Raw genomic sequence first — 25013 nt, 5'->3', positions numbered from 1 at the left:
CAAGGGCAGAGGACATGTCTTTTTTCCCTTTCTTTCTTATCTGCCTGGATCATATCATAGTGTATATCACACAGTAGGTGCTTAATAAATGCTTATTGAATAACTTACGAACTGAGTGTATGAAAACTAAAGGTGGGAGTGTTCTATTAAAAATGATAATATATAATTTGGCATGAGTTTGGAAAAAGTAAGTATACTAAACCTGGCTTAAATTTATCAGATTTGCTAGCACAGTGCTGTGGTTTGAGGTAACTGGCCACACAAAGGAACAGTTGAAAAAGAAAGAGAATAAACAGATGGAGTTAAAGTTCTGGGCAAGGAGGTGACACAATAAAAATAATGGATGCTGGATATGGAGTCAGAGAGGCTAACGGACAAGTGGGTGGACAAAAGGAACAGACCTGCCTTAGAATCATGTCTAGGACAAACCTTGGAACCAGTGAAAGAGCCAGTGACTATGTCGGAAGTGAGTATTCAACCAAGCAGATGTTTTGTCAATACAACATCAAATCACTCTTTGGCTCTTTGTGTAGGTTGATTTTTTTCCCTCAAGGTGATGATTTGGGGACTGAATGGAGTCAACTGTTCAGGCATTATGTAGACTCATATTATATCTGTTCTTATATCATTAATGTCGTTGGGCAATTCTCATAGACTGATTCACCTGAACATCTTTCCAAAATCTGTAAAATGAACACAATTGCATTTGTGTATATAGATTGGCCATTGTTTTTTAAGTGCCTGAAATGTTCGTTTGCTTGTTTGGGTTAAATATTTAGAGCAACATTAATAAGGAATTGGGCCATATGAATTTCCAATTCAAAAGCATTAATGCTATTGTTGCTGTTTGTATTTGCTTTCTAGCTTTAAGAGGTTTTGGAAAACACGTTCTGTAGAAATCGCCTGCAGTGTTAGCACTAAATGATAGCTAAAGAGAAGCATGCCTTTTTCTAATTTCATACCTCCTTGATAAATTTAAAATAAACTTCCTCAACATTTAATCAGAAACTGTGGAATATTTTGAACTCAGAGCCATTCTCTGAATGCTGTAATACATGTAAAGTTCTGAATGTAGATCACAGATTTAGCCTCAATCTATTTAGCTTGAAATGGTAATGCTACCTTGTAAACAGGAAATGCCCCCAATTTTGATCTGATTGTCTCCTCTGGCTGGGTGATCATGTGATGAAGTAATACTCCAACACGCATTTCCCAATGAATAATATTCCTCTCAATTTTGTTAATGTTAAATAATTTCAAAACTCAAGGCAGCTGCTGTGAGCTAGGTATCTAAACACAGGAGAGGCCAGCGTTTTATTTGTCCGCCTGTAGACACAGATGTTGTTTGTGTTGTCTGGAAGCCTGGAATATGCTCTAAAATATCACTGTTATTTTCAGTGACTTAAAGTGCCATGATGGTGATGAAGTGAATCCATAAGAATTTGTACAAAGTGAAATAATACTTCAAAAGGTATAAAAATATATTAAACTCTTATAAGAGCAATGAGCTTATATATGCATAGTTTAAGGATCTCTTTTTCATACTGTCAGTGACAAAGGAAATGCTCATTGCCTCCCAGCTGCCATATCCCTCAAAGTATTTTGGCGGCTGGCTGTGAAAATCCAGATGGAAACGGCAGCGAGGTGAATGAAACCTGGGAAGGCGAGAAGCAGGAAGTTCTAGCATGAGCCACATGCACACTGTACAAAAGAGGAAAACTAGGCTGTGAATTCGAATGTGCTACTTATAACTTCATATGCTGTATAAGCTGATTAGGACTCAGTGATAAAATTGTTCCAAGTTGGCTTTGCCACTTGGTATCTACGTGGCCTTGGACAATTTACATAAACTCTCTTTGAGCCTCAGTTGCTCTATTTAAATGATAGGGATAATAATAACCTTTCTCACAGGGCATACTGTGACAATTATATAAAATAATGTATGTCTTGGGACCTGGTACATTGAAGGTGCTAAATTTACATCTGGATGTGATCTTGGTGGCCTCGGCCTGCAGCGGCTTGAAGCAGCATCTCAGTTCCCCGACCAGTGACTGAAGCCAGGCTGCGGCAGTGAGAACACTGAATCCTAGCCACTAGACCATGAGGGCCAGTGGCTGGTTACAAGGCCCTGGCTCGTCTACTTTGGAGAAAGGAATTTCAACAGAAAGACGGAAAGTAGTGAAACAAGTAAAGTGTTTACTAGGTGGAAAAAAGCACGTGTGGATAGACACACATGGGCAGGCTCAGAGAAAGAGTCACACCTTTGTGGTAGTTTAAATCACTTATATGGAGGCAATTCTTCCGGGTTTCCTCTGGCCAGTCATCTTGCTTTGCCAGGCTCTGTGTCCATATTTGTTCTCAGTCAGGGCCCTCCCCTGTGTGTGCACACATCTTTTAGCCAGACGGATTCCAAGGGTTTCTGGAAAATAGACCAAACATATTATGGTCTGGCGCCCCCTCCCTTCTCTGACCTCTGAGGAGCTTCCTGTGCATGTGTAGTCTGGGAGGTCTCCTTGACCTCAAGAAGGAGAAATATGTGGTCTCTTTATCTTTTATCCAAGCAGGACTCAGTTCCTCCTTGCTCCTGCCATTATCTTTATCTTGGAGTATCAGCCTGGGGTCCTCCTGCCTCAGATATACTTTTTTTTCAATACATAGAAAAAAAAAAAAAGCAAAAAAACCCCCCTGCATGTTCCTTGGTAGCTTGAGTTCCATCTGCTTGTGCCCTAGGACTGGAGAATGTGTGCTTTGAAATCAGAATTACTAGTCAAAGTGTTTAAGTCTAAAACCTTGTACTTTGTCAGTTACAAATGAATTTCCTGGTAAATGAGGTTGATTAGTATCTCAATTTCCACAGCAAATAGAGAATGGCCTTTCTTTCTAAATATAGGTTTGTACAGGTAGGATTGTAATGTAAACACAACTCTCAAAAATAATTCTATTAGTTCAGTTGAACTGTACTTTAGAATAAGGTCAAGACTGGCCCTGATTACTAGAGTATTTGACTACTGTGCTACTGTTTCTGTGTAATAACCTATTCTACCATTGACTATATATACACTATGCTACTAAAGAGCCCTTGTAGAAATTAGTGGTAAACAAAGGGGACATTACTAACCTCCCATTAGTGAGAGGTAGCTTTTGAAGGTTAGGGCTGCATGCATTTGCACTGAGTTAACCATTTCCTCTCATCTAAGTCTTCTTTGAAACAAATAACATGCATTTGGACAGAACAGTTAGCCAGGATTATGTGAGAAATCTATAGCTGTAGACTAAAACAAAGGCAACTAGCCTGTTAAGGTAGGAATGGCAAATGTGTGTCACTGGTATTGAGTCCATCTGATCTGTCACAGTACTTTATCGCTGAGCTCAGATTGGCCCATGAATCCTTCCTGCCACATTAGGATCGTACCTAATTTGTTGATCATGTTTGCATCAGTCTAACAATCAAAGCATTCAGGAATTTTAGTGTCCAGAATCGAAGCCCTTCTGATTTCACCATAATGAAGGCAAAATGGCAGACAAGTCAAGAGAAATTCACCTGTCATTTCCCTCATTCATGGCGGTTTGTGAACACAGATTGGTTTTTCAGTCTTATCAATTATGTTACTTTGTTTCACTGCTCCCAGTGTTCAATTGTGACATTTGAATTAGGCAAACAAAACATTCTTGTCTTCTCTATTTTCTAAAAACTTGCTTATTAAGGTATAATTAATATACAGTAAACTGTACATATTTATAGTGTGCAATTTGGCAAATTCTGACCCATGAAAACATCAACACAATCATCATAGTGAGCATATCGATAACACCCCAGAGTTTCCTCTTGCCACTCTGTAATGCTTTTTCCTCTACCACTCCCAACCTACTCCACTCCCAGGCAACCTGGGGTCTGCTTTCTGTAGATTAGTTTGCATTTTCTAGAGTTTTACATAAATGGACTTTTTGACCCTTTAAAAAAAATCCAGCATAGCTTGATATTTCCCCATGTTTTTGTATGTATCAATAGTTCATTCCTTTTTATGGCTCAGCAGTAGTTCATTGTATGGATATATGAGAGTTTACAGTTATTCACCTGTTGATGGCTATTTGAGCTATTTCCAACTTCTGGCTATTACAAATAAAACTTGTTTATGTACAAGTCTTTGTATGGACACATGATTTCATTTCTCTTGGGTAAATAGTTAGATCATATGGTAGGTGTATGTTTAACTTGATAACACGTGAAGGTCTAATTAGCCCTAGAGCAAATGTTGCCCTCCACCCACCTAACAAAGCTTAATAGCAAGACTCAAAAGGATAAAACCGTTGCCAAGTATGGACCACACACCAAAACAAAGTTCAATAATAGATATAGGAATGCAAAACCCTTTTTGCGTGCTCTACTCAGTGCTCATGAATTAATGAGGTTTTTCACTCTGGTTGAGAACAGGGACTATTGGCAGTCCTGTTTCAGATTTGCAGCCCTGTTTCAGATTCAAAGTTGCTTCCTTTAACCCTTTCAGATGGTTCTTTCTCCAGTCTCAAGTGGTTTCCTTGCATCCGTGTGCTGTTTCGGACTCCGGTGAACATCCAGGGGGACCCTCTGCAGATCTCTGGAATTTTCTTTCTCTGCAGCTCTCTCCTCTTTGGTACTCTGTACTGCTAACTCTAGCTGTCTTGGCCTTCCCAGACTACCAGGGCCGTCTCCACAACTCAGAGAGACTGCCAGGCTCCCCTACAGTCTCCCTCCCCTGTGCTAAGGCCTGGAAACTCTTTGCAGGCAGTAAGCTGGCGCACTCATAGGGCTCATCTCATTTGTTTCCGACATCTCAGGGATTACCGTCCTTTTTTGCCGAATGTCTGAAAACCATTGTTACATATACTTTGTCTGGTTTTTGTTGCTGCTGTTTCAGGCATGAGGAGAAATTTCGTCCCTGTCACCCTATCTTGACTGGAAGCGGAATTCTTCTCCAGAATTTAACGTTTTTCTCTAAACTGAATTCAAATTCAGAAGTCCCTGATGAGTATCCTAAAAGTTCTTTCTACAACTTTTGCCCGTTTGGAAAGTTTCTTCTATCTCTGGGAAAAAAAAAAAAAAAAAGACACATTCTCTGAGTTCATGAAAACAGTCTCTCAGAGGAGCCACCTATTTAGTCCAGGACACTCTACAAATTTGCCAAGATGGTAATTTCTATCTGGTATATGGGATGGAACCAATGGGTAAGAAGGACAAGAGAAGTTTTGACTCAAGTCAGCTGAGAGATCGTCTTCTACCAAGGCTTTGTGGCTGGTTTGATCAAAGCCCTCCCAGTTCTATACCCTAGGGTATATTTTGAAGAATTTTAATAGGAATTAGTTTCCCAATTCTTTAAGCCAAAAAGAATACTGAGGACAGCTTCCTTGGTGAGACTATCTCAGTCAGAAGATGGTACAGAGAGCTTGTTCCCCATTAGTTTAATATTGCTATAAATTGGGTTTTTTCCCTAAATCCACAGCCAGTGTGTTGCTGTCTTTCTCTTTCTGCCACATTTTTGGAGCATCAGTCAAAATGCATAGCTAATTTACCAAAATAGCAATTTTTCAATTTGCAGTGGTAGGCATTGTTTTATGTTAAATAAAACCATCTCATATGGGTCAGAATTGGATTCAAGAATTTAACCCTTTCAAGAGTGGTTTCATATTAAGTACTGACTTTAAAACTTTGGTATTTTATGCTCACTCCTTGCCTAGAATTATTCTAAGGCTGGGAGGGATGGCAATACTACCTTATATTTATATGTTCCTTCATAGATCATACACTTTGCAGAAATTATCTCATTTGATTTTGAGAGATACTAAAAAGTTTAGAAAACTCTAGGATCTGGAGGTCTGATTCAGGAGGTAATACAGATGATATACATGTAGAGAAAAAGTATAAAATCAGGCTTAAAGCCATGTAGTAAAGAATAGAAATGCTATAAGGAAGGATGAGATTATTAGGAGGAGGGAGAAGGAAGTCAGAGAATACTTTGTGAAGGTACTGACCCAAACTGGATATTAGGAATTAGATTGGTGAAAAATCAGAGGGCCGTATTCCAGGTGGTTGACACAACATGTCCAGAGATACTGAGGCACAAATAAATAGGTCATCTTTGAAAGATGGTAACAGGAATCCCCTAATGGAGCAGAATGTAGTTTATTCAGTAATTCTTTGTGGACAGTGACTCTGGTGCACAGTTCTACCTTGACATCTTTACTGAATCATCACAAAATAAATGCTTACAGATTAGGGTAGAATGTTGTAGAAGTCACATTGTTTGCTTTTAAGAGTATGTGTTTGAAGCACTCTCACGTGTTTTTAGTGGGCATCTAACTCTTTAGCTCACTGTTCTCTAGATGAAATTGTGCTGCACATTAATGCAGTTTAACACACACGTACACATACAAATACATACATACATTAAACAAACAGCTTCACATACCTTGTGAACATAATGAAAATATGGAAGTATACATGGAAGACCATAGTGGTCAATAAAGATTCAGGCTCCAAAGTGATATGAACAGCCAGAAAATTGGACCAGCACAGGTAAGAAATGAGAAATTTTTAGGGCCATTGAACATAATGCATTTTCAGTGTTCAGTAGCCCTGAAAATCTCTCATTTAGGCCAGGAAGTCTCAGTCTCATTTGAAATGTTGAAATAAAGAGAACATGCACATGTTCTCATTGATCTAAATTTCTGTTGAAGTCCAGGACCTCCCACCATCTTTTCTAGTCCTTGATTCTTTTTCCAGACTCTTGTTATGAAGGCTGTAGAGCAGGCCTCACCTTTTTTTATTGTAGTGGTAACTGCTGTCTGAGTTAGCTTCAGAGCAAATTCTCCCATCTTATGTGAGGACAGTCTAAGCTGGACCCTGCACTAAGATGAATATTAGTTCAAGGAAATAAATAGAAGTTGTTTATTCCCACATCAAATTTCCTTCCTTCCTTAGATTGCTGAAGGATATTTTCATCTCTTTCTAAATAAGATTGGAGTCCCTTTTGATTTCTTCTAGGTTCCTATCTCATCTCCCTTCCTTTTGACTTTATGCTATAATTCTGTGTCCTTCTCTGGTTTGAGCCATTTTTACAGATTTGCAAATCAGTATACTTTTTTTAAACTGTTTATTTTATATTGGAGTACAGTTGATTAACAGTGTTGTGTTAGTTTCAGGTGTACAACAAAGTGATTCAGTTATACATATACATGTATCTATTCTTTTTCAAATTCTTTTCCCATTTAGGTTATTACAGAATATCGAGCAGAGTTCCCTGTGCTATACAGTAGGTCCTTGTTGGTTATCCATTTTAAATATAGCAGTGTGTACAAATCACTATACTTTTGAGAGCATCTTTTTTTTTACATTAACATAGTCTTTTAACTATGTTCTGGGATGGCTCCAGTTAGCCGATATCGGTCACAAAGGATGAATGTTTATACTTCGGGCTTTTAACTCTACCAGATTTTTTGCCTTACTTTTCACTATACTGACAGATGGGGAAATCTTGAAAATTAAATAAGGCAAAATTGGTAGGTCCTGAGTACCGAAATAATGGGTGCATTTAGAACTGTGAGGGGGGAGATTAGGCTTCAGGAAGCTTAGTTATTTAAGTCATCTGATATCCATAGGCTCCAGACTTGCATGTGGGAGCACTCCATCTCTCACTCTGGTGCCCCAGAAAAGGCTGATGATCCCTGAGCACAAAAACAAAGGTCAGGTCTGGGTGGTGTGCCTAATACTCTGTTGTCATTTGGACCTTTAAAAAGGCTCTCTGTGATACTAGCCAAAGGACGTGACATGGTCCTGTTAACTCACTCTGCTCAGTGCCTAGTACAGTACTGTGCATTTGATACACCTTTTTCACAAAGTAACAGAAGAGGAAATTAAATTGGGCTAATTTTCTAAGACTAGGGGAAATCAGAGAAGTCTATTTTGTTTTGTTTTCTTTTTTTTTTTTTGCGGTATGTGGGCCTCTCACTGTTGTGGCCTCTCCCGTTGCGGAGCACAGGCTCCGGATGTGCAGGCTCTGGACGCGCAGGCTCAGGGGCCATGACTCACGGGCTCAGCCGCTCCGCGGCACGTGGGATCCTCCCGAACCGGGGCACGAACCCGTGTCCCCTGCATCGGCAGGCGGACTCTCAACCACTGCGCCGCCAGGGAAGCCCTGTTTTGTTTTCTTGACTTGAAATTGAGTGGATGTTCAGCAGAGGTGTGTTTAAGTAAACTTAGATGAACTGATTTGTTTGACAATTTGATATCATTTCCCCTTCAAAGCCCCCAAACTGAGAAATATAAAATGGTAGCCAGTTGTGAAAATTATCTGCCTCCTGTGTAGTGTTGCTCCTTCCTTCCTCCCTCCCTCCCTTCCTCCCTCCCTCCCTCCCTCCCTCCGTTCCTTCCTTCCTTCCTTCCTTTCTTCCTTCCTCCCTTCCTTCCTTCCTTTGTATTTCTTGCTTAAGACTGTAATAACTCATTGTATTTTTCCCTAGAGTCAGTAATGAATTATTAGTGGGTCTGTAGTATTTTTTTTAATTAATTAATTTATTTTTGGCTATGTTGGGTCTTCGTTTCTGTGCGAGGGCTTTCTCTAGTTGTGGCAAGCGGGGACCACTCTTCATTGCGGTGCACGGGCCTCTCACTATCGTGGCCTCTCTTGTTGCGGAGCACAGGCTCCAGACACGCAGGCTCAGTAGTTGTGGCTCACAGGCCTAGTTGCTCCGCGGCATGTGGGATCTTCCCAGACCAGGGCTCGAACCCGTGTCCTCTGCATTGGCAGGCAGATTCTCAACCACTGCGCCACCAGGGAAGCCCTCTAGTGTTTTTAATTGTGTGAATTTTTATTCACTATGCCATAGAGTACAGTTTGTAATAGCCATGTTTATAAACTGATAATTTCATGTTTGATGAGGAACTATTTATTAAGTAGACTTTTTACATGATATATTTTATGTACTCGGTTTATTAATAATCTTGCAATTCATGATGGATTACCTAGGCTGTATCAGTACTTTAACATAGCAAGACTTGTAATCATGACACAAGATCTTATTTAGCTAATGTGACTGATTATCTTTCACAGTGGAAGTATGAATAGCACCTTGACTCATAAAACCACTAGTTCTTTTCCTATTCCAATTTGAAAATATTAACCATTCCACATTTTGCCATAACAGGCTTAAGTTATAATTACAGAAATTTATAGAGGTCAAGGGAGGTTACCTAGAGATGTGTTTCTAGTTGGACCTGAACATTTTGCAAATGAGAAAACTGAGGCTCCAAGATATTAAATGACTTACCCAAAAACTGCATGGCTAATTAATAACAGCTGTCTTGGCATATAGTCTGTAAGTCTTGTTATGAATTACAGTAATTAAAGCTAATAATTTTATCCCCTTTCCCTCTTTCTTATTTTGGAAATGGACTACACTCTTTGGAAGTTATATTCCAAATCACTCAGGTCATGGCTAAGATATACCATGCTTTTGGGCCTCCAGTTATTTATTTGGAGTGTGATGACTTAAAGCTCCATTTTAAGAGGAAGTGTGGATGGGTAGAATGTAAAGAAAAATAAAGTCTTGAGCTCATCAGAAACTCAGAAGTTCTAGAAAAATGCTGATATAAGTATTACTTTCCCTTTCAAGTTCTGATAAATGACTTCTCCAGGCTGAACACCTGAAGATCAATCCCTAGATTCAGAGAGAATATACAATAGTTCATTTTATTCAGCACTTCATAGAATTTTTAAAAATTATTAAATTATTAGCATTAGTAGAGGCCTAAAGTGATCCTTCGTGCCAATCCACTCAATCTAGTCACATGATTTCCAACTACAGAATGTTCCCTTAGCTGCTGAAAGCTACCAGTGATCAGTTTCATCTTCAGTTTCCCCCCTAAAACTGGTTTTCGAAAAATGGTTTTCAATAATGTTCCTAGGAAAAACGTGCTCCCTAGAGGATCAGTGAGAAATCATGAGTCACTTAGCCTTGATTGCCTCTTGACTTATAAATAAGCAAAACAGAATTTTGACTACCTTTTTGTTCATATTACATGTGCTTTCTTCCACTAGGAGGAAAAAAGCAGGGCCTCCTTCTGGCTCAGAGACCCTTAGCTCTACTCTCTTACTATCTGGTGGGGTACAATCCACTAAAAAAACAATTGTAGAGGTATAATTAAAGTACAATAAACTACACATACTAAAAGTGTACAATATGATAAACTTTGGTATGTATACACATGTGTAACTATTGCCATAGTCAAGATAGCAGATATTTAGATCGTCCCAAAGGTTTCCTTGTGCCCCTTTGTTCTCTATTTCTCCCTTATTGTCTTCCCCAGATAACCATTGATTTACTTTCTGTCACTATAGGTTGGTTTGCATTTTCTAGAACTTTATTTAAATGGAAGCATGCATTACATACACATTCTGTTGGTCTTTTTTCACTCACTTATTTTGAGGTCCATGCATCTTGTTATATATCAATAGTTCATTTTTTTTGACTGAGTAGTATTCCATAGTGTGCATATACCACAGATGATTTATCATTTCAGCTATTCATGGACACTTGGGTTGTTTTTAATTTTTAGCTGTTAGTGAGTAAACCTTTTGAACAACCTCGTACAGATTTTTGTGTGGACAGAAATTTTTATTTCTCCGTGATAAATGACCAGAAGTGCCTTGCTCTCCTGTTAAATTTAGCTTCACCTTTTTACGGAACTGCCAAACTGTTTTCCAAAGTGGTTGTACCATTCTACTTTCTTACCAGCAGTGTATGTAGTTGCTCCACACTTGGTGTGATCAGAATTTTTTAGCCATTCTGGTAGGTCTGTAGTTGTATCTCATTGTGGTTTTAGTTTGCACTTTCCTTATAACTAATGAGGTTGAGCATCGTTTCATTCATTTATTGGTCATTCCTGTATCTTTTTTTGTGAAGTGTCTCTTCAAATCTTTTGCCCATTTTAAAAACTGGATTTCAACTCTTTATTAATTTGCTCAGATTTTGTCTCCTACAAGGCTGCAAAATAGGTTTTCCTTACAATAAGAATTAAATACATGTTTGTAAGGCCCACATATATCATTCACTTGGCAACATCTGTGTCTGTTTACTCCTGAAATGTTTCTCATGTTTCCAGTCTGTCCATTTAAATCCTAGATATTCTAAGATTGTACTTATATTTCTCTTGTGACCAGCTTTTTGGTAAGAATAGATCTATAATAAATCCATTGAACTTTATCTTCTCTAGGGAATCTGTAGCATTTTAGGTAACAAGGTTATATGTGCAAGGCTAAAAACATCCACTTTTGGTGCTTTGTAAGTGCTTTATAGAAAATGCATCCTGTGGGAATTTTGAACACCACCAAGACATTTGTGTATTTAAGGAAATAATTTACAATGGTAGCATGGATTTCAAGAATGAGAAGCGAGGCTGTTCAATGAATAACACTTACTGTAAATAAGTGAAACTTTTCCTTTTCTTTCTTTCCTTATTTATTTATTAATTTCTTTCTTTATCATTAAAAAATGAACAACTGATAACTTACTTGCATTGTTCCATTCAAGAGTTATTTATCGGCAAGGCAGTGTACTTTTATCTGACTGTATCTAAGAGAATGTGGGGTTTAGTCTTTTTGTATTCAAATCATAGTTCCAATAGAAATATTATGTAATTTTTTTATCGTGTTACACCACATTTCCTTAGAAGGGAACAAATCCACGTTCAAGTTTCTTTTTGAATGGGAAACAAATCTCTTTAACAAAGAGGGATTGTGCTTACATCCATCAGTGGTTATTTTTAAAAACTTCTCTGTTATTATCTGAAATGACAGGTTAGCCATGTATTTATTTTTGTTTGCTCATCCTTTTCCAATGAATGTCTTTACTATGACTCAGATGCTCATATTAAAATCTTTGGAAAGTCTCATCTCATATGCCATCGTATGAGTGAAAATAAATGCAAGTCTGTAAATTTATTTCCTAAATATTCCTAAAGTAAACTTAATTCCTAAAGTAAATTTCCTAATTAGTGCCCTGAATCCATGGCAAATAAATGGGGGATTGAGGGGGGGGGCGGCAGTTCACAGTAATTCAGTTCAAACACTTTCTTGCTTGTGTCTCCGAATAGAATTTGAGCTGTTGTTGAAAAATCTTTGGTAATGCCACAATAAGGTTGCTCTCTCACTTCTCCCCTTTTCCTGGCTCCTGCTGATTTCAGAGAAATCTCTAGAGAAGCAGTTTTCAAAGTTTTCAAAGTCCCTGGACAAATAGCATAGGCCTTACCTGGGAACTTGTTAGAAATGCAGATCCTCTGGCCCTACTGCAGACCAGCTGAATCAGACACTGAAACTGGGGGTGTGGGGAAGGCAGGCCCAGTAGTCTGTGTTTTGACACGCCTTCCAGGTGATTCTGAAGCATGCCAAAGTTTGGGACTCACTGGTCTAGGGGAATGAAAGAAGTTGTGAATGCAGGCCTATATAAAATTCCTTTCCTACAGCTCCAAGCTGACAGGTTCATGAAGAGGTTGCTGTAGCAACAACTGCACAGTAGGATTGGATAATGAAACTTTGTGAAATTAACACGCATGAATATTAACCAATCCCATATTCTAGATCACTAAGATTTATATTGGGCAAAATGGATTTTTACTTTTAGCCTTATGTCAAGAAGCACAGTTTCATAAGGTTTTATGTTTGACAAGTGGAAACCATGCCATTTTTTAAGCATCACTCCTATAGAATTTAGACAATTTTGGTAGAAAAATAGAATTACTCTTAAAGACATTCATCACAGGACTTCCCTGGTGGCACAGTGGTTAAGAATCTGCCTGCCAATGCAGGGAACACGGGTTCTATCCCTGGTTCGGGAAGATCCCACATGCCGCGGAGCAACTAAGCCCGTGCACCAAAACTACTGAGCCTGCGCTCTAGAGCCCATGAGCCACAACTACTGAAGCCCGCGTGCCACAACTGCTGAAGCCCGCAAACCTAGAGCCCGTGCTCTGCAACAAGATAAGCCACCACAATGAGAAGCCCATGCACCACAGCAAAGAGTAGCCCCCGCTCGCCGCAACTAGAGAAAGCCCGCGCGCAGCAACGAAGACCCAACACAGCCAAAAATAAATAAAAATAAATAAATTTATTTTTGAAAAAGACATTCATCACAGAAATCATAAGTAACATCCTCAACAGTGACATATAACCCTGACAGAATTTATAATTGACTTTTCATAATAAAATATAGTAGCTTTATTTACCTGTAATACCTGTTTCACAGAACACAGTGCTGGGTACCTAATGGCTGTTGAATAAGCATTAAGATATGATTTGTTAAACCCTTGTTTGGTAATTACATGTCACAGAAATTGATATTTTTAAAAATATATTTGTATTCTGTACTCTTCTTTCTAGTATACGGTCAGTCTAAATTCTAGCACTTTCTGTATTCAAAGAATTAAATTCATTTTAGGGTTTGCATTTTATTGATATGTGCTAAGGATTAGATGCGCTCAGTTAAGCTTCTTCTGGCCAAATGACATACCCTGTCTCTGATGTCAGTCTGAGAAAATCCTATATAGTTTACAACATCCCCGGATTACCTTATCTAAGTATTACATGGACATTTCAGATGATATGTCTTGGCATGTGGTCATTTTTCATTAACTTATTAAGGTCTGTTAAAGCATCTTTTCCCCCTTTTGACACCTTGCCATAATTGAATGCAAAATTGACTGTAAGACTGAATGAATGCCTGATATTCATGCAGTAAGTTGATGGAGCTTCCTTGGTGTCTAGCAGACACCATGCCCAGATGAGTGTTTTAGGAAAAGGGGCTCTGTTGCTATCTAACATTGGCTATGGACAAGTGACATCTACCCTGTGGACTTCATTTTCCTCAACTGTAAACAGAAGGGTTTCATTACAGCATCTCTAAGACCTTAAACATTTTATGATCCTAAGGCTTAGGGGGAACTGGGGGGAGAATGCAAGCCTTGAAGCATTGCTGAGGTGCAATATACGATTGAAAGTTTTTTTATGTGTTTCTTGAAAGAATGAATGAAACAGAATAATTAGCATAAAGTCAGCCTCATACTTCTTTGGAGACAATGGAAAATAGTGATATTAAATACTCATAATTTTAGAGTTTAGACTAACGTGTTTTAGGAAAAATACTTTCAAAAAGTATACTTAATGTTTTTTCCTCAGAGTTTTCACGTTGAATTATTTCTTCTTAACCCTGAGGTATATTAAATACTTAGAAAAGCCAATAATTTTAATATTTTAAGCATAGGTGTGCTCTGCAGATCATATATATTCTTCCTAGAAAAGAAATATCTTTTAAAGGACAGCTCTCTACACTTTATACTCCCCTGCACTCACTTATTTCATTACATTTGTGCAACCTAAAATTGTAGATATAAAGCTATTTTGGGCATGCTTTTTCCAGAACCTTGTAAGAATCAACAGGAGCATAATTTTAAGCTACAGAAGTGCAAAATAAGCACAGAATCCTAGCTACCATAAATATAAAGACCAGAATTCTAACTTGGCAAAAACACATAAATACTAGCAATGGGGGAGAGGGACATAAGGACAAAAAGGTCGAATTTTACCAGGTATTTCTGTATGTTTATAAACCTTTTCTCTGACTTTGTGTCTTCTCAGAGATGGAATTTTGTGAAACCCCTCACACTCTGTGCTCTGGCTACCAGACAGACATGCACAGTGTTTCTCGGCATGGCTACCAGCTAGAGATGGGATCCGATGTGGACACGGAGACAGAAGGTGCTGCCTCACCTGACCATGCGCTGAGAATGTGGATAAGGGGGATGAAGTCAGAGCATAGTTCCTGTTTGTCCAGCCGGGCCAACTCCGCATTGTCCTTGACTGACACTGACCATGAAAGGAAGTCTGATGGAGAGAATGGTAATAGAGCTATCTATATTGTTTACATAAAACCCAGAGAGGATGCAGGTTTTAGCCTTTGATTTGTTTTCCTTCCCTATGTCTGCCTACCCTTCATTTCGTCTGCAGAATGGAGATGCAGGTTAGCAGGGTCCCATGGACAAGGCATGTACCTAAGTATCTGGCAAATAGACACATTCATTTACAATAATAGATGAAGTACTTTTTATTTCTGGTGATTCCCCCAAAGGAAATAAATCTCATAGAGTCAGTAATATTGTGCATGTCTTATTCATTACTCACCTTTTATTTTCATCTTTATTTTCCAGTGCAGTACTAGTGATATTTATTTTAGAAGTACTCATGTCATGTATTTTGGCTTTGTATCAATATATGAACAATGAGACGAACAGCTGTATAGCAAGCTTATTATGTATGTGCTCTCTATTCTGATTCAGATTAACCTGTCAAGTGTACAGAGAAAGGCAAATTAACCAGATTGGACTGAAATAATTAAAAAAAAAACAGAAGGTGAACATCAGCCATTTGCCAGACAATAATAAGTAGTAACAGCAGTGTCATTAAATTGTAGTTATATATTATTTTCTTACAACTTTTAGAAATGGAAAAGTTTTGTCGTTTTGATTTGTTGGGAAGAGGTTAATTTATTTTGTTGTCTGCTTTTCTGTCCCTACCGAAGAACAAAGTCCTTTCATAAAAATCACGTTACTGCTTATTAAACACATTAATCTAATCTCCTCCTCATTCTGTTTGTCTAAATTTCATAGGTCCCATCACCATGACCACAAAGCCTGGTCTGTTAGCAGTGGCTAATGAGTATTTTCTCAGGTGTCAGAGAGGTAGCCAACAGCCCTGTACCTGCAGCTTTTTCTATTCTATCCTCCTCTGCCTCCTTCAGCCTGTAGGAGACATTGGCCACAAGGATATAATCAGGAATGACATTTGTAATATCACTAAATATCCTATCACCAAAAATCCTTGAGGGTCTTGATATTTTAGGTTTATTTTCATGTATGTATGTATGTATTGTTGACTTAGGCGAAGAGAGTAGAGGAGGTGAAGTGTGGAAGTGAGAAGGGAACATATTTGATCTATGTCGTGCATATTCATGTAAGTGGAGCAGCAATAGGATGGAAGTTGGGGGACCTTGGACTAGTCCCTACAGTTTTGGGGCTTCAACTGTCAAACAGGAAAAATAACGACCAAATTTATGTGAAATGGGGTGATAGAGGCTCTCCTGTATTTCAAAGACATTGTTCTTCGTCATCTCACTCCTGACATAAGGAAGTTATAGCCAGTTCACTGGGTTGAAACATTAAAAGAAAGGAATTTCCCTGTGGGGCTCCACCATTCTTCTATTCCTGCAAGACCCTCGGTATGGGGTGATGAAACTTCTGGAATTAGATAGTGGTAGTAGTTGCACAACTCTGTGAAAATACTAAAAGCCACTGAATCGTACACTTTAATGAGAGTGTGAACATTATGGTATATGAATCGTATTTCACTGAATTTGTTATCTAAAAAATACTACTGGATGAAGGGTAAGGATTGAAGATTGAAGAATCCCAGATGACTTGGACAAGGATTAATTAGTAAAAATGTTTGCTATTACAGGTTTTAAATTCTCTCCTGTTTGTTGCGACATGGAGGCTCAAGCTGGGTCTACTCAAGGCAAGTGTTTCCAAATATTCAATGACAAATTATTTTACCTCACCCCATCCCTGACACCCACCCTACAACATTCAACCCTGCCCGTCTGATAAACAACACACAGGCCTGGTTAATTAACCTGTCAAAGATTAGTTTATTGGTAGCTTGTTGGTTTGCTTTCCTGTGGAAGACTTCATGTATGTGTATGTTGATAGTAATGAGGAGGTGTAGGGGGAGCTAGGTAGAATAGGGAAACGTTGATTTAGCATGAAGGCAGAGATTTACATCAGGTTGGGTTGGTTTTGGCCTCATGACTTTCTGTTCTATCAATACATTATCTATGATTTTTTACATGACTCTAGCCATTAACATAGTATATAGTTCAGATACTGTCATAACTTTACACCTAGCAAATGGTCTTGGTCTTTTCCTTCCGACGCTCTGGCTTGGCTTAAGAATCACACTAGGGCTTCCCTGGTGGCGCAGTGGTGGAGAGTCCGCCTGCCGATGCAGGGGACGCGGGTTCGTGCCCCGGTCCGGGAGGATCCCACGTGCCTCGGAGCGGCTGGGCCCGTGAGCCGTGGCCGCTGAGCCTGCACGTCTGGAGCCTGTGCTCCGCAACGGGAGAGGCCACAGCAGTGAGAGGCCCACGTACTGCAAAAAAAAAAAAAAGAATCACACTATACCTATGTCATTAATTATAAATAGCACCTTCAAATGAAGGAAGTGTTCATTCTTTTCTGTAGACCTGTTTTTATACTGTGTCATTCCTTAGTGAGGGGACATTGGTGTCCTTTTACTTTTGCCTTCATTGTGCTCATTGGGCTTTGCCCCTTGGCAGAGGGATACTGAAAGCAATATTTATTAATGATTTTAATGAAAATCAAACACTTTGTGGCAGAGGGAATCCTCACATCTGACCACAGGGCAATGACTCAAAATATGTAAGGAACTGGGGGAAATGGATCAGAGGGAAGATATATTAGAATCAGCTTCATCAAAATGCATATTATCCTCCCCTTCTTCCACCACGAGAACTGCTTACTGTGATGAGCCACTATACGCACTGTGTTCACGTGCCACGTCCCTTGGATGTGTTAGGAACCTTCAGGAATGTTTGGGGCTCTTCAGTTTCGTTTTGCCTTCAGTCTATAATCAGCCATCTACCTTGATCATGTAACCCTATTTACTGAGACAGAGTTGGAAGACTCAGGAGTAAAGGCCGTGTATCTTTTCTTTTCTTTATAGGTTTATTTTCCTTATGATTTATTTTAGGAACTGGATGCGCTACCACAAAATTGGGCAGGGCGCCGATATAAAACTATGATCTGCTCTGCTAAAAACTAGTCCTTAACTGTAAGCCTCTTTTGACCCAATGTGCACCTCCAAGGGGGATTTCAATAGAACATAGGGATAAAAAGTTTGTATTGTGAAGCCAGACAGCTTAGATTTAAATCCCAGCTGTGTGATCTTGGGAAAGTTGTCTAAAGTTTCTGTGCCTGAACTTCATCATTTGTAAAACAAGGAGAATATTACTATCTACCTCTAAGATTTTGTGATGATTGAATAAATTAATGTACATAAAGGTTTAGAATAGTACTTGTAACATGAGTACAATAAGAATGTTCACTATTCTTACTGATCAGCACTTCACAATTTCCAAACACACTTTTAATATCTTTATCTCATTTCATCTTCCTGACCCATCTGTGGAATGATTCTATTGTTATCAGCATTTTACATAGGAGGAAGAGTTAAACAGCAATTCAGAAACAAGTTAGCTAAATACAATTGATTGTTTTCCAAATAGCCAGTTTTTTCCTCCCTTGGATCATGAATGAATATAAGATATGAACTTGAACAACTTTTCTCCACTCAGAGTTCTGTAAGTTTTACTCTGCTCCTACTAGTAATTTTCAGTAAGGAGTATACAATTTGGAATCTTATGACTTAGAGTAAGATTTCACCAATTTAGATTCCAAAAATTTTCAGTCAGTGATACCAGGCCTGGCCTGCCTTCAACACTTCCATAGATTCTCACAGAGGAGGTTTGAGTTGAGAGTGTAAATGATTTTTCTAAAAAAATGTTAATTTGAAAAAACAAGTTATTTTTAACGAATTAACATTTGTGTGCAAATGTGGCTATTTATTTCCCATTGATCTCATACATTCATGAAAGCAGGCCTAGCAAGGAATCTGTTTCAGTAATTTGAGTTTCTATATACTATGTTGAAAAGAGTAAATAGCTTAAAATTGGGGGGATTTATATACTTCACTACCTCAGACTCCATGCCACTGCATCCCTCTGTTTCAGTTAATGTCAATGACATTTTATTTTGTTTCTGTCTTCCTATATACATTCTTATTTTTAGATTATTGATGAGGCAATGGGCACAATATCATGGATCGGTTTAGGATGATTTAAGCTTCACTCCTGTAAATTTGGGAGAGAAGTGAAGATTGGGGAAATTGTTAATCTGGGTGTGCTGTTCAACTGAGAAAGATTCTGAGATGTGATTTCAAAGACACTTTCAATTCTATCCATCCTAGGCTATAATGTCTTGGATTTTCTACTTATATTTCCAAAATCATGTCTATAAGGACTTATTTCTTTCATTTAATTAATCGATCAAGCCTTTGAAAATATTTATTTTTTCTCATTTTCGTAAACTCTATTTGGTTACCCTTAATTGAATTGAAGTTTCTGATATGCTTTAACCCATGAAAAAGTAAAATAAATAACCTTCCATTTCAGTACCGAAACAGACAGAGGTCTGCAGTACAAGGAAGGGAGAGCAGCAGGTAACAGAAGACAATGTGGATTTCTCGTCTTTCACAGGGCAATCAGAACACTAAGGCACTTTATTTCCATTCCCTGAAATTTGTCCTAAGTAAATCCTTTGTTGTCTATTGACGCTTAATCGGCTGTTAGGAAAAATGCAGATTTACTCAAGTTAGCTTCAGCCTGAGGCCCGTGAGCAGGACACTTTGATATCAGTCATAAAACTTTATTCATTTTACTCCTTTTCTACTCCCATTCCACGTTACTACCAACCTTACTATTCATTATACTTGAGTTGTGTATTTTCTATCTTCACGATGGTTTTTAATATGTACTAGATAGGAAGCTACTTGAAGACAAAGCCTGGTTTATTCCATATTTTTGCTTCAGTACTTAGCTACTGGATCTGGAGCCCAGTAGGCACTAAATAAATGAAAAATATGCTTTGCTCTGAGGGGAAGAATTAAAACTGAGAGATAATATATTTTGTAGATCTTCTCTAATAGAAATGCTACAGTGGGTCAAACCTCTGGTCATCTAACACACAACTTCCTCTGACAGGTGATCCAGTGGGCTTTTCTTAGAAGGATTTGGCAGTCCTACTTGAGCATTAACCTCAGTGATTAGGGTGTTCCTCAATAATTACATTTGACTCTACATTAGGTTGGAGGAAAAAACTATATCAACAGCTAAATCTGAATAATCAATTTCCAAGAATGTGTTTTTCACATATGGCCTAAATGAAACACTTGGATTAGAAAATGTGAAAATGAAATTGCTTATCAAGAAGCTAAATAGAGGGAAATAGGTAGAGAAAAGACATTTATAACCTTTAATAAAGTATAAGTTGCAAAGAAATTATTTATGGCTATGCTCTTGTTGATAATGCTATTTCTATGTAAGCAATACTTATTGAGCACTTACTCTTTGCCAGGCTCTGTATTGGAGACTGGGGATATATAAAAGATGACCAGTACATGATCTCCACCCTCAAGGAATTTACAGTCTAGTGGGCAGGATTGATGCCCTATTAATTAGGATTGTTTATTATTATTTATTATTGTTATTGCAGGTAACAGCTTGAGCTAGCTTAAAGAGAGAAAAAACAAATTCATAAAAAGGGCATGTGAATGCTTCATGGGACCAGGACAAAAGAAGGAACTAGATTAGAAGAATTGCCTGGGCTTTGCCTCTTGCTTCTGAATCCATTTCCTTCAGTCCTGTCTCTGCAGATTTACTTTCTCTAAATCTCCATCCACAAGGCAGGCATAAAACCTCATACAGTTCTCCAGTTTATATTTCTTCTGTTCAGGAAAGAAGTTGAGATTAACTGGATGTTTTTCAATGCCGTTTCTAAATTCCAATGAGACAGATTAATTTTCCCAGCTTGAGTCAGATGTCTACCACTGGTCACATCAGCTACAACCAAGGAGTAAGGTCAGCAATGCAAATGTTGCTTTCTGGGAACCCATCCACTGGATTCTTGGAGCAGTTTGCAATGCAGGCGGTCAGAGTCAAGTGAGCATGTATACCCAGTGAGGTCTACCAGAGAAGATAAAGAGCTAACTTTAATATGATTTAGTTAGTACCCTGATAAAAAAATATGTGCAGCTTGCTATGAGAACACAGGGATGTGAAATCATTTATTAAAGTAAAAATTGTTGTATTAATGCAATCTAAATAACAATGTTCTCCGGACGGTGAGTGATTAAGAACATGGACTGTGGTATAAGATAGATCTAGGTTTGTGCCATGGTTCTGCCACTTTACTGTGTGTCCTTGGACCGGTAGCTAAAGCTCTCCAAGCCTCAGTTTCCTTGTCTGTCAAATGGAGACATTACCTATTTTAGTTTTTGTATGTGAGGATTAAATGAGAAAATGGGCATATAGCACTTTACAGTGTTTTATATTAAATTAAATGCTCAATAAATCTTAGTCGTGGTTATCTTTCACACAACAAGAATTTATTATGCATGTATTGTGAGGTAGGTGCTGCAGGGTGAAGTCTCTTTTATCAAGGATTAGCCAGACATGCAATGTGGCTTCTGAAACATCTGGTGTCCCAGGAAACTCTAGCGTAGCAGAGTTCAGCCTACCTTCTCATTTCAAACTGGGTAAAATTCCTTGCACTTGTCTTACCTTAAATAATACATCATTTTAATAGCCAACAATCTTGTTCTGCTAAGTAGAGAAGACTATGAGAGGGAATTCAGTGAAGCACTTCAACCTGGTTGAGGGTTAACTTTGTCCTATTGTATGTCCTATTGTCATTGTAATAGCCCCTTAAGGTAGAGCTGGGATTTCAGCTACTCAGAAGCCCTGTTGATTTCCATGATTGTTGGGCAGCTGAGCTCCCTATGCACTGCTCAGGAACTTTACAGGTAACGGATTATCTGATACAATCCCATGATAGCCAAAAAATCCGTTAGTACTACTCCCTATTGCTTCTGTACTGCATACCACAGAAACCTGGTAATATACCATGTGCTACCAATAAACACCATACCATCATAGCCATGCATTTGTCATTCTCAGACCCTGAATTGCTTCATCGGAACAGCAGGCAGGAGTGGTGAAAAAATAGCTAGCCTAACACCTGGGTTTCTTGAATGACATATAATAGTTATACCCAAATGAGGAGTTATGCCTTCTGATATTTGACCATGTGGGGCCATTCATGTGCATTTAATGGAAGGGATTTGTTTGTTCTACACTTCTTTCTTTTGCTTTTTTTGTTTTCCCTTAGTAGTGTAAGTTATACAGGACACTTCCATGGCCATGATAACAGTTCCTCGGGAACCATCTGAATGTCGAAGGAAGTGTGTGAAACAATGCAATGACTTGGTAATAGCTTTGGCAGGAGCCCTGCCATATAACTGACATCCTAATGGCTCTGTTGGATCCATTAGGCATGTACAAGACAGTGCAGATGACTTTGTAATGGCTCCTTTGGAGATGTTACACAATCAGAGGAAGAGTGTAAGTCATTGGGATCACTTTATGTGTGGGTGAGACACTTCTGCGTTGACCATGATACTCTTACAGTTGAAAACAATTTTGATGATATTGAAATTTCAAGCCATTATAAAGTTAGATATAACAAGCTTATATTTTTCTTTTTAGTAGGGAATTTTAACTTCTATTTTTTTAGTATGAAAGTAATATCAGCTGATGGTTTAAAAATTAAAACAGTAAAAACATGTTTAAAGTGAAAATCCTCTCCCTCTTTACGCTTCTATATAAAGTATAAAAGTCATAGGATTACAAAGATTCCATCGTGCATATGCAAGAAAATAAAAATTATTAACTGGTATATAAATCTTTTAGGTAATTTTATAACTAGGACTTCCAATTGTATCACCAGGGCAAGAAATTATCAAGACACTCTTGAGAGGTAGCCAGTGTTAACAGTGTATTATGTATCATTCCCCAAATGTTCTGTACATGTACAAATGGGATAACATAGTAAAAAAAGACCAATAACTTTTTTCTAGTTAATATTATACCTATATAATATTAAATATATATAATGTTAAATTATATCTATATAATATTATTAACTAGTTAATATTATATTTTCCCATGTTTGCAGTATAGATCTGCCTTATTTTTTTTTTTTTGGCCACACTGAGTGGTTTGTGGGATCTTAGTTCCCCGACCAGGAATCGAAACCAGGCCCCGACAGTGAAAGCACCGAGTCCTAACGCTGGACCATCAGGGAATTCCCCTGCCTTATTCTTTTTAATAGCTGTATAGTACTCTGTTTCTGTATGTATCATTTTTTACTTAGTCCCCTGTTTATGGAAATCTAGATTTCCAGGACTTTGATATTAAAAACAATGCTGGGGCTTCCCTGGTGGCACAGTGGTTGAGAGTCCGCCTGCCGATGCAGGGGACACGGGTTCGTGTCCCGGTCCGGGAAGATCCCACATGCCGCGGAGTGGCTAGGCCCGTGAGCCATGGCCGCTGAGCCTGCGCTTCCGGAGCCTGTGCTCCACAACGGGAGAGGCCACAACAGTGAGAGGCCCGTGTAACCGCAAACAAACAAACAAAAAACAATGCTGTACTTAACATCTTTGTACACATCTTTTTGCATACCTGTTGGATAATTTCTTAGAAGTAGAAATGATGGGCTAAGGATATGTACATTTGACATTTTTTATAGATATTACCAAATTTCCCCTTTAAACAACCAGTTTATCTTCCTACTAATGCTATATACTACTAATGCATCTGTTTTCCTGTATCCTTTTCAACACTGGCAAGGAATGAAAAAGATTTCTAATACCCAATCTGCTAGATGAAATATGGTATCTTTTTGTGCTATTATTTCGCAATTTACTTATGAGTGAGCTTGGGCATCTTTTTGTATGTTAATGGACCATATACATTTCTTTTTCCTAAATTGTCTGTTGACATCCTTTACCAAATTTTTCTATTTGAATTTTTCTATTTCATTTTTAATTAATTTTTTAAGTTGAAGTACAGTTGATTTACAAGGTTGTACTAATTTCTGTTGTACAGCAAAGTGACTCAGTTATATGACGTACATTCTTTTTTTATATTCTTTTCCATTATGGTTTATCCCAGGATATTGAATATAGTTCTCTGTGCTATAAAATAGGACCTTGTTGTTTATCCATTCTATATCTAATACCAATTTTCATATTTCTTACTAATTTTCAAGAACATTTTATATATGAGGTAAAAAAAAAACCTTGAATGCATTATGCATTTTTCCTAGTTTTTCATTTGCCTTTTGAAATAGGTTCATATGATGCATTTGTGTTTGTAGATATAGAGCTTTATATTTTTAAGTGGTCAAATTCAACCATCTATACTTTATGGACGTATATGAAGATTAGATAGATAGATAGATAGTAGGTAAAGATACAGATATAATTGTTAATAATATTATGATGTCCCCAATTCTAAAAGTAAACTGCTTGAAAATTTATTTTCATTTTAGGTTAGAATATAAATATCTACATACAGATCATAAATCTAAATGGATGGTATGCATGCATGTAGTATGCATCATGGTTATATTTACCTGAAAACAGACTTCAATGTGGAAGTAGTTTCAGTATAAATACAGCATAAATAATGTAATTTTTAAATTAGAATTATTTAGGTTAGTCATCATGATTGATCTTGATATATTGTTTAATCACTTATTTATTATACATTAAACAGTGTACTAATGAGTAGTGTACTAAGAAGCCAAAATGAGTTAATGTGGGGAATCCCCTGGCAGTCTAGTGGTTAGGACTCAGCGCTTTCACTGCTGAGGGCACGGTTTCAATCACTGGTCGGAGAACTAAGATCCTGCAAGCCGTGAGGTGAGGCCAAAAAAAACTCAACCAACCAACCAACCAACCAACCAAACAAACAAACAAAACCCAAAATGAGTTAATGTGCTTACAGTACAGCCTGTTACTTTATAAGGATCCATGCAACTTGATATTTTAGTTGAATTAAAACATAGGCATGTTCATAGTATTTTAAAATATATTAGTTAAAATGAAAATATGTATCATAAAAATCTAGAACTAATGAATAAATCCAAGAGCCAATTCTGGGATGGGGGGCATAAAATAGATAAGACAATCAAGAAAATGGGAGACAATAAGAAATAAGCATGTCAAAATAACTATAAA

The 25013-nt window shown here is 37.9% G+C and overlaps 1 protein-coding gene across 1 annotated transcript in view; it reads left to right on the top strand.

Annotated features, from left to right (window-relative positions):
• Positions 1–25013, top strand: part of TENM1 (teneurin transmembrane protein 1) — a 608552-nt gene that overhangs the window by 107859 nt on the left and 475680 nt on the right. Inside the window, exons 3-4 of the mRNA XM_032620244.1 lie at positions 14661–14921; positions 16536–16592. Coding sequence (XP_032476135.1) covers positions 14661–14921; positions 16536–16592 — 318 coding nt within the window. The remainder of the gene's footprint in view (positions 1–14660; positions 14922–16535; positions 16593–25013) is intronic.

This window comes from Phocoena sinus, chromosome X (genome assembly GCF_008692025.1).
Source record: "Phocoena sinus isolate mPhoSin1 chromosome X, mPhoSin1.pri, whole genome shotgun sequence".
Taxonomy (NCBI): Eukaryota; Metazoa; Chordata; class Mammalia; order Artiodactyla; family Phocoenidae; genus Phocoena; species Phocoena sinus.
This window is presented reverse-complemented; position numbering and strand designations above follow the sequence as displayed.